This window comes from Bombus affinis, chromosome 11, assembly GCF_024516045.1.
Source record: "Bombus affinis isolate iyBomAffi1 chromosome 11, iyBomAffi1.2, whole genome shotgun sequence".
NCBI classification, from domain to species: Eukaryota; Metazoa; Arthropoda; class Insecta; order Hymenoptera; family Apidae; genus Bombus; species Bombus affinis.
Genome location: NC_066354.1, coordinates 11,129,596 through 11,144,139, shown reverse-complemented (window position 1 = coordinate 11,144,139; position 14,544 = coordinate 11,129,596). Strand labels below are relative to the sequence as shown.

Here is a 14,544-nt window from a genome sequence, read left to right as displayed (position 1 = left end):
AATATCGAAAGATTTACGAATGGAAATCATTTCGTCTATGAAGTGTATGTGAAATATTTAAAAAGTAATTATTCTCTTTTTGTTTTTTTTTTTTTTTATTCATATCACTCGTATCCTCTTAAAGATCTATACAAATTGCTATTACAAGAAGAATCCTATGCTCTTTTTTTTACTTTTTTTCATGTTCCAGATTATGAAATTTCTCTCACGGGTAAAACTAGCGCCGATGATGCATGGTGATCGTGCGAAATTCATCGAACGACTGAGAGAACATAATGCAAGTGACCTTAAGAAATTGTTTATCATTTTATCGGTATTCACAAGCGAAGATATACTTATACCCAAACTGTAACGATATTCGTCACACTTATTTAAACAAAGGAAGAAAGAAAAACGATACAGTAAACATTTGGAATTGTATAAAAAAGAAACGACTTATACTCTGTTTGTTCTTGTTAAACATACTCATTTAGTCTTATTCTGCTACCAGGTTTGATCATTTTAATTCTTTCAACGTGTGTAAACGTTGTATCCTTGTAAACTTCTTCGCTATCTTAATACTATAACGTAACGTCTATAAAAAGAAAATCTGATGCAGCTGTATAAAAGTTCGCTGTGCATGAAATTTATCAGAAAAAAAGGAAAAAAAAGAGAAAAAAGAAAGGATAAAATATCAGCATTTTATCTGGATAAAACACCGCCGTCCCGATCTCTTTCGTGTTAGAGAATCGTTATTATTGGCTCGTTTGCTTACGCACTACCTCTGCTTGGAGGCGAGCAGCGAGTACTTTACGTACTTGTAATATGGACGGTTCCAGAGGTTCCGGTAATTTTAGTTCTTGTTCTCCTTTGATCGTGGCTTCCGCTACCGATCTCGCGGAACTCGGCCTCGATGGATTCATTTCCAATCGTTGACTTCTTGCTTCTTTCTTCAAAGCTACCAATTTATCGCGTCTAGCTTTTAAATATGCCTGCCTATTTCTTATGTCTTCTTCTGATATCTAAAATATTAATAAACATCTTAATGAATTTGATTTAATTATTCTTATATATATGGTTAGCTTTTTTTAATGGATACATTTGGTCCTTCTGATTTTGATTCGTCCGTGGACATAGAATCAAGAGGAACCACTTTAGGGAACCTTGGAATATCTGCTTCTTCCTTCTTTTCTTCTTCCTCCTCCTCCTCCTCCGCCTCCTCTTCTTCGTCTTTCCCTTTGATTTTGCTTTCGTCGTCTTCTTCTTTATCTTCATCTTCTTCCTTTAAAAATGACTGTGTACGATCCCTTTCAGGAGTATTTTCCTCTTGGGACGCTTTTAGAGCTTCTGCTAACAATGCTCGTTCGCTGTTATATTTAGCTGTTAAACGTTCATGTTCTTTGATCAACGAAGTTTCCGACGATATGTTCTTGTCTTCTTCCGAATCATTCTCCAAAACGTGTTTTCTGTACATTTTTCTCTAATTAATTTAAAATTGAAGATCACAGAAAGAGAGAGAGAGAGAGAGAGAGAGAGAGATTCGAATATCCAATTTGTTCCTATATATAATTAAAAATGACAAATTACCAATTATACACTTACTGAATGATTTCTTCCATGACTAAAGGATCTTCATTCAATACACCTGCTTCGTACATGAAAGATGCAGGTGTAAGACCATACTTCTGCTCGATCATATTCAAAGCTTGCAGTTGAAGCTCTAGATTCTTTTGAATCATCATTCTTTTGAATATCTCGTACTCGTTCGCCGCCCATATTTGCTCGAACAAGTTCTGAAACAAGTATCAAAATTAATATACATTGTATGTGATTTTCTGTCCTGTGTTCAAGAATCTCTTTGACTCGCCTGTTGGAATTGTATAGGCATTTTTGTATACTTATTCACTGTACAAGCGTACTCGAATTGCTCCGGAGTGATCCCCATGTCTTCCATGAAACAACCAAGCAATAAGTCCACCAGATTTTTGTACTCCTGATATATCTTTTGATACTCATCGTTTTCCTCGACGTCCGCTTCAAATACTGTAAAAAAAAAAAAGAAAAGAAAAAGACAAAATAATGGAACAAAGTATAGCGAACGCTTGTGAGAAAACAGAAGGTTCGTTTTTACAATTTTTAGTATCGTGCTCGTATTTCGAATAAAAATGGCAACTTCTTTTCTTGTAATATCTCGTATAAATTTAGTAGATTTAAAAAAGAAGAAAAGAAGAATTTCATCTTAAGGAGCATCGGTCTTAAGGAAGAGATAGAGATTATAGACTACGCAGAAAGGTTTATTGCGAAAATATCTCGACTTACTGAGTGACTTCTCTTCGATGAAAGTGATCAGAGGCGCGGACCAAATTGGACCCTGAAGAAAACCAATCAGGGAATCGAAGACCCAAGCGCTGTCGTCTTTGTCGTTCATTCTAACGCGATACGGAGGATTTCTCTTTACTACCACTAATCGATTCCTTTGGAATTTTCTTCGATTTCGTCGAAACAAAGTTTGTGATACGCATACGTATTATTGGTGTCTCCTTTTAAGCGTAGTCATAGTTACCATACGGCAAAACACTTTACTTTAGACTTGCGCGAACGAACAGAAGCGATATCTAAAATAGATAGAAATCTACACGTTTGAATTTTCTTTATTAAAGAATAACATTTTTACAGGATAGGTATAATATTAATTACATACAAAACATCCTTGATTCACATTCTGGTGTTCTTTATTTATTATACGCAACTTGCTCGCTATGTAAGACTCTCCCCGTTCTGTAAAACAACTAATTTATGTTACTTGTTTATAATAAAAAAAAAAAAAAAGAAAGATAGAGAGAGTGTAGTACCACTTTTTGTAAGTTCCTAAAATAAGATGGTGTTCTGTTCTGTTCCGTTCCATTCTGTTCTGACAATTACATATCATTTATTCGTTAGGAACGAGAGAACAAACATATATAATATATTATACATATGTATATATATATAAAACTACCTTTAATTACATGTATAGAATATACATTGCAAAGGGAAACGCGTTCACAACGCGTTAAAAATAATTACGTTAATGTATATACAAAATACAAAAGTATTACGAATCGACAGGATGTCACTCTCTACAGACTTTTGAGATTTCATAATTTAACATAGCAATTATTAATTCGTATAAAATTATAAAATAATTATAAAAAGAAAGAAAAGAAACGCTCGCCTATAACATAAAGGGAAGATATTCGATGATATTATTTACAGTGTTTGTTCTCGTTTCTCATAGAATTATAAAAATACTAATAAGAAAAGGAAAGCATACTTGTGGTAGTATGATAAACTATGTACAGCGATATAGTCACGATCTTCGGTGACCTACAATTGAAAATTATGTTGAGAATGATTCAAGGTATTCGTCGACATCGTGTGGGCCGGGTGGGATGGCGCTGGTGTGTAAAGGCTATGATGTGAATGAGATTTCGCTCTGGAGAGTTCGCTGTAGCGATCCTGTTCTGGTGGAGCGACCAAGAGCACCGGCCGCAAGGAGAGGGATTTTCGAGAACCAGCGACACTCTGCGCCTCGTTCACGTACCCTGGGTTTACTTCACCTAAAACGAGACGAAAATTATTTTGTTAAGAATAATTCGTATATTTTAATTCGTGTAGAGAAAGACCCGCACCTTTGTACAAGGAACCGTTATTGAAGGGTTCAGGTTGAAGTCTGACGTGCCTGGACGCTAGAATAAAAGCGAGCGCGGCCAAGGTAGCAGCATCTAGAGCCGCGATTGCTGCTAACGGTATCGCCCACCTAACGGCGCAAGCTCCTGGATTGTATCTGTCAAATAAAATTACCGATATGCAATAACATTTTTATTAACATCCAACCGACAAAATAACAAGATAATACTCGTTACGCAATTGGTAAAGTAGCTGGTTATTATTATAGTAATTAAGTATCATAAAAAGTACCATCTCTTAGAATTAACGTCGCTCTACTACATATTTAGGACTAATGTAAATTTTGAAATTGAGAATTATCATGCACGTATAAATGATTTGAATAACCATCTTCTATTCATTTGTTAGGAAATTTAAATTTCCGCTACCTGGATGCAGCGGCACCGCAGACAGCTCGAATTAAAGGTGAATCCCAGCCCAAGGGATAAATGCAAACTCCAATCGCCATAGATATTGCTGAAACAAACGAAAGAGCATTATCTCTCGAACAACTATTGCTCGCTAGCGATAATTGCCACTGAAAATGGTAATACGGTAAATTTTTCAATTGCTAAAGCTATTCGCATCTTATACTCGAGTCCTACGACTTCCTTCTTGAAGCTATAGTTCATTGAACGTGAACATGAGTAACGTGGCTGGCATTTCAGTGAACTATCTCTCTTCGCGGATGTTCCGTGCTAGAGGTCAGCAGTGAAAGGTACCGATCTTGCTTTTTTCGCGTTCATTAATTTTTCATAAAACAAAACCACTTACACCGAGAAAAATGAGGTAAAAAATTCGAAAGGAAAAACTTTATCGATCGAAATTAAATAGCGATAAAAGTACTGTTAAAATAACTTGCGCTATGACTTATTTTGATTATCTATTTTTTATTTCGTTAATTTTATTCCAATAACGAAAAGCTCTGAGATATATTTGTTTGCTAGTACTTTTTAAGCAGCTGTAAATGGTAATTTTGAAATAATTTAATAGAGTTTCAAAGTACTAGCAAACAAATATATCTCCGAGCTTTTCGTTATTGGAATAAAATTAACGAAATAAAAAATAGATGATCAGAATTAACGCAAGTCATAGCGCAAGTTATTACGATCGTATTCCACGGAAAGTTTCCATTTCCGATTCGCCGTATGATCATGATATATGTATGTATTATACCGTACGCTCACAATCAGTTTCTGGGTGAAACGTTTCCCTCCTCCCGTAGCTGATTCACGTTTCAACCACTGACTTTCACTGTCGGCGTACGAACCAGCCACGATCGCGAGTAATACTACCTTCGATCAATAATAATGCTATTTACAGTTTTTCATCTCTATCATCAATGATCTCGATTCTTACGTAAAGCTTATTTCCTCTTCGAATGTCTTCCGGTTATTCATACTTAGTACGTTAACTTTAAAAGAGGATTCCTCCTGAAGATAATTAAAACGTATAAAGGAAAAAGAATTGTAAAAAAGAAACGCGGTTTATTTTCTTACGGTAGTACTTTAAAAATGAAATTATCTCGAATGGACAACTTCTTAAATTCTCTCTTCTTTCTTGATTAGCGTTGAAAAAATGTCACTTTCCTAAAGGGTATTATAATTTTTTAACAGTCGATGAAATGAAAATTCTATAGAACTAAATTTTGAAGCTTGCTAGAGCAAATAATTGCCTACGGATAAACATTACGTGTAATGGAACCTATGATCCCGTTTCAGTGCTTTCGTGCGAGCTGCTGTCTCGTTCGTATCGATTAAAGATTAGAGAAATAAAGAAAACAAATATTAGAAATCGCGTAACTTGTTGCAGAATAAATCAATGTTCTTTAACTAGATCGACATCGTATAGACAAGTATTTTAGATCCACTAAATATTATACTTAATGGTTTTAACCGGTATCGTTATTTCCATCATACCATAAAAATATATTAATGAACAATTTATAGAATCGAATTGATCCTAAACAGTATTACGAAATAAAATCCATCCCAGGAGAAGATTTAAAAAAATTATTATAAAGGAAATTACTCCCTTTCATTTTGCCTTAAATTGAAGTAACTTACTTTAAATATTTTGTATAGCTTTGCATATTATACGCATTCTATACTGTACACTTGCATCTCCTATAAGCAGATCATAGTTTAATCCTAACAACATTTCTACAACATTTCTAACAAAGACGCCATAACCGAATACGTTAATTGCAGAGGCATTGGTCAACCGGTAAACTAACTGTCTCCGGTTATAACGGTCTATTCTACATTTCCTTCTAAAACATCATCGCTCTCAAGTTCATAAAAGGATGAGTTTTCTCCTTATATTCATTTTTCCTAGCGATACGTTCGCGTCATCGATACATTAGTAACTTTTGAGGTAAATCTTGATTCGTAAAATACCGAGACTCTTTCGTTATAACGTTATTGTATTACGTATTTCGCAAGCACGGTTTCGCGGACAGGAAGCGCTTTCTACTTGCAGAAAAACACAATTTACGATAAAGAGTTAGCTGTTGATCGGTAGGAGACCACGGCAATCTACGTTCATAGCGATCCTATGTACGGTAATATTCTGCTAACCGATCACGTATCGGCTAATTATCGAGACAGGCAGAGTTCTGTGAAATCTGATTATATCTACCATTACGCTATTTCCAATTAAAAGAATTAGTTGGAATAGCGACAATCACTATTAATAAGTTACTATCGTACTTTATATTCATTCCATGTAGATAAAATCTAAGCATTTCGATGCAAATTTCAATTAGTAGTGTTTAATCAATTAGTAATAGTTGGTAAATAGTAACACTTATAGAAGATCAATTAGTTACAGATTAAGATAAGAAAACAGAAGATGCAAAAGCATAAAAGGAGAATGTCGAATGGTACAGTATTATGAATGACTATTCCATCACGCTAATGGAACTCGAATTCTCTCCACTGTATAAAATTTAGTTGACAAATGAGGTTCGCGTGGCGCGTAGAGGGGCGTGCAAAACGAAACGATTGCATCACTCCCTGACTCGGTAGCCTCGGTGCATCACCGTAATTTTCAGCTACGTCGCAATGATAAGGTATTACGCGGACGATTACGGCAATAGCCCGCGAGAACACCCGGTTGCATTATACTTTCTAAAGTGATGCTCAATTTTCCTTCTTTTTCCCCCTTTGAGCTCGGTAATTATGCAATGATTACGCTTGACTTCTTCTTTTAATCTATCGCGATATATGCGCTCAATATAATGCGATTCAGATTAGAGAGATGAAATGCACCCTAATCATCTTTCGTGTTTTTTAACATCCTATTACGTAATGCATGTATTCTGACTCATTGATAGTTGTATCAGTTTCGTCACTGGTATTGAACGTTATGTATAATAGTAATGCATATTTAATCCAAAATTTGAATCCCTCGAAATGCTCCCATACTTAAAGAATCTTCAAATATTATTATATTCAAGTACCTTCATTCGTATGATAGGGTTTCCATCGTGAATAATTGGCAGTAATTACCTGAAACTACTTGCATCCAGGCGCACAGATAGAAGACAGTCGTACTTTGGCAGAAGAAGAAGAGAAGCATCGCGCAAATCGTCAATAGAGCTATTATGACAGCGACGCCGACTAGAATGGTGCTTACTCTGAAGGGAATGTTCGCGATTGTCGACAGATCATCCAATCTGCCTATACATTCCTCGCCCAATTCACCTAGAGAATCGAGCAAAGAAATAATACCGATTAAACGAGTTTTATGAAAAGTACAGTAACGAGATTTGATACTGGGAAAAAATTAATTTACCATTACCACCGTAGCTGCATCTGGTCCAGAGGCCGAATCTTCCTGGATTCTCGTGTTCCAAATCGCCCAGCCACTCCGGCGTGACAAATGCCACGACTCCGATTATAGCGTAGCATATGGTGAAAATACCCCAGAGAACACCGATCGCCTTCGAATTACGAATATAATTCGTCGCGTACATATGAGAAGATTCCACATACTCTATCTTCGAGCCCATGTTGTCGCTAATGAAATATATTTGCCGATTATTTTCTATACGATTATAGCGACTTTTTTTAACTATCAAAATATAAATGTTACGATGAAAGAGATTATCAATAAGAAATAAAATATGCGAGGATATCGTAAATATTTCCACCAATAATTTCTTAATGTCTTCAGGCAAAAATTGAGTTTTTCCTAATTTATTGCATGTAGATCGTTATAATCATTACAAAGACGATCTTATGAAAATGAAGGAAAGCGGAAACACATACTCCTTCGCCAATAGATTGTCTTCAGCGTTTCCTCATCACCGATCCTGCAGCTTTACGTCGAGATCCAGTGTACGTTCTCACGTTAAATCGGTGCCAGTGCCGCCCGTGACATTTACATCGGAACATTCACCGATCGCCTTAGCAAGGTGCAGCCCGTTTTTCCTTGCAACGATCTATCGATCAGAACGTAACGATACGCGACTTCTGTTAACCGTATCAATTTTCTTACGAGGACTGGTTTGGTCAAAGACTTATTTTTTTCTCTTGAGTCACAGATCGGAGAGTGATACTTGTGTCGTAGGTGTGATAAAAACACTGTCAGAATTTGCTGATTAACATAACACCGGTTTGTAAACAGCGCACAGAACGGGGCGCGCTTTTTCGATCCAGTACGAATTCGAAATCGAAACTAGCTCATTGATCTCGACCAAAAATTATGAAATTCAAAATTCTGAACATAGCTTATACACAAATTAAGGCACAATGTGCACTAATACTAATGCATAACACATTGTATTGCATATTGAGAAAGATATCAGGTCCTTAGACTTCTCAGATCTCGAAAAATTAAAACCATTCCAGTTTCATTAGAAAGCTATTGGGTTTGTGCACTCCAACTTCTTCGCAAAGTGATTAATTTGATCCTTGACGTACCTTCACCTCTCCCTTTCGCTGAACTTCGCTCAAGATTCCTCCAAAGACATCTGTTTCGAATTGTCAATCACCCAACTTCACTAGTTCACTGAGTTCTATTCCCTGAGAAACCTTCAATTCTCTTTGATACACTGGACAGAAGTTAAAAAAACAAACTTTGTACAAAACCGGAAGGAATCGAGTGAAATATTTATTTGAAAGAAAGAAACTTGTACGCGCGAACAGGATCACGAGAGGAGATGGAATCGATGAGGATAGAGAGATACGACGACAGTCCGTTGAATTAGCTCACATAGCTACTGTTAACTACGAGTCGACGCGGCTGATCACCTCGACGAATCGAAAATACGTCTTAAAGGGGACAAGTTATGATAGCGCAGCGTATAGCTCAAGATGGCTGTTCAGGTGAACAGAGGTTGCCAGGTAGATAGAAAGAAGGGGGACTAGCACGAGAGAATGAGACGAGGACTGTGAATGGGGCCTCTTTACGGGCCCTGAGCTCAAGAGAAAGGCGACATCGCTACAGAACATTGGGGAGTAGGGATACCGACTCGTACCACGTACTTGGTACGTGGACTGTTCTTCTTCAGCCAGTCCCTGCTGATATCGAAAAAATAAATAATGAATGCACTGTTATTCCCGCTATTCGTAGACAATATAACGTATTTTTAAAAGATATCGATTAAATGAGAAATCTTTTCTAATTCCTCTTTACATGTATAAACTTCATCGGTAAACTTCAAAGCATTGGTAGTGTTATTTATGCGGTTCGTTATTTGTAGTCTTCAAGCGATAATGTAGAAAAATCTGAACATATGAGAAGAGTGAATTCTGTAATATAATTTAATAGTATGTCAGAGTTAACGTCAAAATAACTTACATACTCTTTCACATGATACCGGATTGTATATACATATTTTCGTAATGACGTGATAACAATGCTGATCGTACCTCTTGAATTTACCGTACATATTTCCTTTGAAACGTGTCCAGGCATTTTTTAATATAAACTGAAATTATATAAAGGGAACTCTGATTACGTACTATTAGAAACCCATGAAATACTAGCGATAATATAGTAGCATTAACATACGGATACACGTTTTGCAGAAATGGCCCAAATTTTACCTTTTAGTAAAAGTATACTACTTTCCTTGCTCTGATTTCTACGATTTTGAAAGTTAAATGACTGAGAAAGACAACGATTACTTGCGATTTTGACTTGATTACGTTTTTATTAGCCTCCTCTTGCTTCTATCAAGACCACTGTGGAATATATTCCTTCGTATGTATGTATATTTTTTCACAAATATTTGAAGGAAAAATTCGTTCAGTTTATATTCATATTTCAAGCAGGCTGTGACCCATGTGAATTATACCGTTATCAAAGAAATTCCCTATTAAATACATTCTATTGCCACCTACATTATCATTTAAAGTATGTTTTGAAAATATTTCTAATCTCTGTGCGATTTGAAAATGGCTAATAGAACGGTAAAAGATGCGAAATCTATTAGAGGTACAAATCCACAGTATTTAGTAGAAAAAATAATTAGATCTCGAGTGTACGATTCGAAATATTGGAAAGAAGAATGTTTTGCTCTGACTGCAGAACTTTTAGTAGACAAAGCCATGGAGTTGAGGTTAGTAAATGTTTGTTGTCGAATATATGCTCAAACAAATCGTTTTTCTTTGTGCAGTCCGTTGTTCAAGTATGCTTGCTGTTGAAACATACTTTATTTACGACTCTTGTCCATGCTCGATATTTTTTAATAATTTATATCAAAACATAACCTATTGTGAATAAAAACAAACATATTTTAGATACATAGGTGGTGTATATGGTGGAAATGTAAAACCAACACCATTCCTCTGTCTAATATTAAAAATGCTTCAGATACAACCTGAAAAAGATATTATAGTAGAATTTATAAAAAATGAGGAATTTAAATATGTCCGTGCACTAGGAGCGTTGTATATGAGATTGACAGGATCTTCTTTAGATTGTTATAAATATTTGGAACCATTATTTAATGACAATAGAAAGTTGAGAAGGCAAAATAAGCAAGGTAAATTTGAATTGATCAATATGGATGAATTTATAGATGATCTTCTTAGGGAAGAAAGATGTTGCGATGTAATTTTACCAAGAATACAAAAAAGACATGTTCTTGAAGAAAATAATGAATTAGGTAAGTCTTTTAAATTTATAAATGAAAATATAAGTATGAATATAAAACAAATGTAATTTAATGTTTCTTATATATTATAGAGGCAAAAGTGTCTGCATTAGAGGATGATATGGATGAAGGAATAGAATCTTCGGAGGATGAAGAAATACCTCCAGTCAAAGAGGATACTCGCAAAAGGACAGATGATCATGACAGGGACAGAGATCGTCATAGAGACCGAGATAAAAGACATTCACGTTCCGATAAAAAATCTGACAGAGAAAAGCAAAGATCGAGAAGCAGGGACAGAGACAGAGATAGACGAGAACGTAAACGGAGTAAATCTCCTAAAAGCCATTCATCTTCGCATAAAGACAAGGATAGAGATAAAGACCGGCACAGACGAGACGATAGAGATAGGGAAAGAGACCGAGATCGAGATCGAAGACGAGAACGTGACAGAGCTAGGCATTAAATTAAAACACCAAGGTATGACAAATGTTTTACAGGATAATTTACTTTTATAATTATCAGGTGAATAAAAAAACATTACTGATACAGCTCTTGAATTCTTTTTATCGTATGTACCGCACTTCGATCGCGATTAACAGCAGTGTGTAACATATACAAGGAATAGTTTTGTATTAAAATTATAGCATTTATCGATATAAACGCTACACAGTAGCTTATAATACCCGTACATTACATGTTGTAAGTGAACGTATTTGTTTCTTTTTAACGTTATACTATTCGCTCTACCTGGAATCATTACTTTTGACTTAATAAGGTCATGAAACGATGGCTGTTGCTTTTACTCTTATTTACAAAATTTCAGAGAAAATTTATCACTGTGATTGTTAATAAAGAATTGTTCCACAATTTATAAAGTTACGATTTGCTTGTTAAATGATATAAAAAGATATTGTACTGTAAGTAATCTGTTTTTAACAACACAATGACAAGTTTTCTCAAGCACCATGTAATAAAATAAGTTGAGAATGTCATAGCCTGTCTATAAATGTACTCTACATTACATGCGTAATGTCTTTAAATATATACATACATATGTACCTTTACAGTACCTTTCATAATTAAAAAACAGTGAGCAAAGTACATTATCAATGCATGAAAAACACGCGAATGCATCTATCTTGAATGCAGTAATTTTTCCTTAACGATTTATAGTTCATCGGATCAATGTAAACAATTATCAAACGATGCATCTCACGTCAATTCAAATTATATCCATCAGATAAACACTTTTATGTCTTTTTAAAACTGATTATATCGATTTTTAAAATGTGGGTGAATTTAAAATAAATAATCTTTCTTCCTCTTTTTTTATCCACTTTAACAATTTACTCACTGCCTCAATTGCATCAGGTTTTGTTACAAGTGGTTCAAATGTAACATATAACTCAAAACCTAGTGTTACCTACAAGATACATACGTGTTAGTTGCATACCAAATGTACTGCGATAACTTTTACTGTACTACATATCATGTAATTAAACTTACCCATGCTAACATGGTTTCTTTATCTAATTGCTGAAATATAAGCTTCAATGGTCGATTGGGACTGTGTAGCCTGTGGTGTAAACATTGATAAAGCCCCAATAATCTATCAAAGAAAAAACACATATCACGCAAGTTTGTCATTATTATAATTTAGTTTGATTATTTTACATTTTTTAAATGTTGCAATTACCGTTCTATTTCTTCGTCTGTTGTATATGGAGGTTGAAATCCAGGACTCCAAAATTGTGCCGTGCTTCTACACTTATATAAAACGTGCCGCATTTCTGGCAATCCAATGTCGGCAGTTTTAATCGGTAGTTTATTCATGGACTCATTAATTGCTTCTAAACAATTCGTTCGCCTTAATTTTTCTACAATTTTCTATAAGTAAAATTTCTTATTATTTCTTACGTTGTTTTCTAAATACTTTATAAAGTTTCATTATATCACCTACTTGTTTTGCTTCGGAAAGAACAAAGAACACATCTCTATCAACTGTGAGCAACAATAAGCATGCCTGACAATCTTCAGCCAAATACGATACATGTCCATGCATATACCCATTGGCATCAAACTTTGGTAGACATATCGGTGTCCAGCTCTCAGCAGTCTTAAGTGACTCTGAACTGTCGACCAAATTTTGTATTATATGTAAATCCACGGGATGTAAAAAAAATTTGTTCATTCTGACTAATGTTACCAATTGATTATTAGCTAGTAGTATTGCAAATACTAAATTCTGCAAAATTTTATATTCCTTTGATTAGTATAATTTACAAACACAGCAACATATTTTAATATAATATTCATGTCCAAATTTTAACGATTACAGCACTGTAATACCTTTATTTTACCGCATGTTTGAATGATAGTTTGCGTGATAGAACTTCTCATTGAGGGAAGTAAAGGCAAACATTTAATGGCTCCTAGAAAAAATGCTGGTTCTCTGTCCATAAAGTTTAATAAGTGATCTATCAGTCTTTCACTACCAGTTAACAATCTTCTTAAGTCAAAATTTCTACGTTGATCATATACTCTAGTTAACTGTGACTGGGTTAACACAGAGATTATTTGATTATATACATATCTGTAACATAACATTCTTTAATCAAATATCTTAAAAAAGGATGGCATAAAGTATTACTTGTTCTATTATAATTACATACGTTAATTGTAATGTAAGTTGAGGTACGCTTTCAAGCGTTTTTGAGACTGCAACTAAAATTAATGGACCTTTAACGACAAATACAAAGTTAGTATCTCCTGCATGAACAGATCTAATCATATCACTGCCTGCTTGGACAAATGAAACTAGAGCCTGCATGACACCCATAACTGTGACTAGTTTATCTTCTGAACTATATCTAGAGTATATGGGTTTCCCTGCTTGGCTTAAAATAAATACATGTTTTTTTTGTGCTAACCATGTTTTACAACGTAAAGGGTCTGAATCAATGCTACTTTGACCTAATCGTTGTGTAACATCATCCTAAAACATAAGAAATTAATTAAGATGAATATACTTCGTTAAAATGGTTAATGTAATTATATAACTTTTATCAACACTTCCGATTAATTTCTATTAATTATTAAAAATAACTCTCTTTTAATTGCGTATACTTTTTCCGGATTAAAATACATTTATAGTGTTTCACAAATACAGGTTATGAAACGTACTAATTCGGAATCATCAAGCGAATTTGTTTTTTGAAGTTCCCGTGAACTGGACGTAGTGGGCGTAGTTGGAATGTCTTGCACATCTTCTTGTATCTCTGAGATAGTGCTCGTTGTGCTTTCTTTCATTTGTCTATCGTCAATACTATTGCTCATCTCCTGCTCATACTCCTCAAAACTGTCGGTAGTGACGAGCATCGTTTCCGCAGAAGCACCAGGTTCAATACCTGGCTCGGGAATCCCATCATCGATAGTAGCAGACTCTTTCGCAGCCATTTTTATAAAAAAAATACTTCCGATCTGCCACTATTTTAAAATTTCTTTTCCCGATTGACATTTAACAGCGATCCATGACGGATTGGCCGCCATTGTTGAATCCGTCTTATTTGGGACAGGACGGGACGGATTTGGACGGAACGCACAAACTGTTCAACACTATTGCCAACTTAAGTAAATTAAAAAAATCACTATATTAGAGTTCACGAATGTTAACCGATTACATTGTTAGCTGGCCACAAAACAGCATCATATTTCATGTTTATAATCATGCTCATATTTCATTTCTA

The 14,544-nt window shown here is 34.9% G+C and overlaps 4 protein-coding genes across 4 annotated transcripts; 1 reads left to right on the top strand and 3 right to left on the bottom strand.

Moving 5' to 3' along the window:
• Positions 1–68: 68 nt before the first annotated feature.
• Positions 69–2,781, bottom strand: LOC126922253 (cilia- and flagella-associated protein 36). Its single transcript, XM_050734697.1, has 6 exons — positions 2,681–2,781; positions 2,299–2,594; positions 1,847–2,022; positions 1,582–1,772; positions 1,079–1,445; positions 69–1,001 (listed from the first exon to the last, which is right to left on the bottom strand). Exons 2-6 carry the CDS (start codon positions 2,405–2,407, stop codon positions 735–737), a joined length of 1,110 nt encoding a protein of 369 aa, XP_050590654.1. The 5' UTR covers positions 2,408–2,594; positions 2,681–2,781; the 3' UTR covers positions 69–734.
• On the bottom strand, positions 2,613–9,281 carry LOC126922269 (LHFPL tetraspan subfamily member 5 protein). The gene is made up of 7 exons (XM_050734732.1): positions 8,616–9,281; positions 7,962–8,134; positions 7,486–7,709; positions 7,200–7,394; positions 4,077–4,164; positions 3,651–3,805; positions 2,613–3,578 (listed from the first exon to the last, which is right to left on the bottom strand). Exons 3-7 carry the CDS (start codon positions 7,700–7,702, stop codon positions 3,346–3,348), a joined length of 888 nt encoding a protein of 295 aa, XP_050590689.1. The 5' UTR covers positions 7,703–7,709; positions 7,962–8,134; positions 8,616–9,281; the 3' UTR covers positions 2,613–3,345.
• Positions 9,282–9,888: 607 nt separating this feature from the next.
• Positions 9,889–11,346, top strand: LOC126922268 (pre-mRNA-splicing factor 38-like). The gene is made up of 3 exons (XM_050734731.1): positions 9,889–10,258; positions 10,440–10,807; positions 10,888–11,346. The coding sequence occupies exons 1-3, from the start codon at positions 10,095–10,097 to the stop codon at positions 11,259–11,261; spliced, it is 906 nt and encodes a 301-aa protein (XP_050590688.1). The 5' UTR covers positions 9,889–10,094; the 3' UTR covers positions 11,262–11,346.
• LOC126922235 (vacuolar fusion protein MON1 homolog A) lies at positions 11,277–14,420 on the bottom strand. The gene is made up of 7 exons (XM_050734660.1): positions 13,982–14,420; positions 13,471–13,793; positions 13,148–13,391; positions 12,759–13,043; positions 12,495–12,685; positions 12,305–12,407; positions 11,277–12,221 (listed from the first exon to the last, which is right to left on the bottom strand). The coding sequence occupies exons 1-7, from the start codon at positions 14,252–14,254 to the stop codon at positions 12,081–12,083; spliced, it is 1,560 nt and encodes a 519-aa protein (XP_050590617.1). The 5' UTR covers positions 14,255–14,420; the 3' UTR covers positions 11,277–12,080.
• Between the last annotated feature and the right edge of the window lie 124 nt (positions 14,421–14,544).

Bases quoted from the DNA above. Each gene is read 5' to 3' on its own strand.
- LOC126922253 (XM_050734697.1), bottom strand. From the start codon at position 2,407: ATGAACGACAAAGACGACAGCGCTTGGGTCTTCGATTCCCTGATTGGT. The intron at 1,773-1,846 runs GCGAGTCAAAGA...TACTTGTTTCAG, and splicing joins TGCCTATACAATTCCAACAG to AACTTGTTCGAGCAAATATG. The intron at 1,002-1,078 runs GTATCCATTAAA...TTAATATTTTAG, and splicing joins CAAAATCAGAAGGACCAAAT to ATATCAGAAGAAGACATAAG.
- LOC126922269 (XM_050734732.1), bottom strand. From the start codon at position 7,702: ATGGGCTCGAAGATAGAGTATGTGGAATCTTCTCATATGTACGCGACG. The intron at 7,395-7,485 runs GTAAATTAATTT...TCGATTCTCTAG, and splicing joins ATGCAGCTACGGTGGTAATG to GTGAATTGGGCGAGGAATGT. The intron at 3,579-3,650 runs GTGCGGGTCTTT...GTCTCGTTTTAG, and splicing joins TAACGGTTCCTTGTACAAAG to GTGAAGTAAACCCAGGGTAC.
- LOC126922268 (XM_050734731.1), top strand. From the start codon at position 10,095: ATGGCTAATAGAACGGTAAAAGATGCGAAATCTATTAGAGGTACAAAT. The intron at 10,259-10,439 runs GTTAGTAAATGT...AACATATTTTAG, and splicing joins GACAAAGCCATGGAGTTGAG to ATACATAGGTGGTGTATATG. The intron at 10,808-10,887 runs GTAAGTCTTTTA...TATATATTATAG, and splicing joins TGAAGAAAATAATGAATTAG to AGGCAAAAGTGTCTGCATTA.
- LOC126922235 (XM_050734660.1), bottom strand. From the start codon at position 14,254: ATGGCTGCGAAAGAGTCTGCTACTATCGATGATGGGATTCCCGAGCCA. The intron at 12,686-12,758 runs GTAGGTGATATA...TTTTACTTATAG, and splicing joins TTCTTTCCGAAGCAAAACAA to AAAATTGTAGAAAAATTAAG. The intron at 12,408-12,494 runs GTAATTGCAACA...TTTCTTTGATAG, and splicing joins ACAGACGAAGAAATAGAACG to ATTATTGGGGCTTTATCAAT.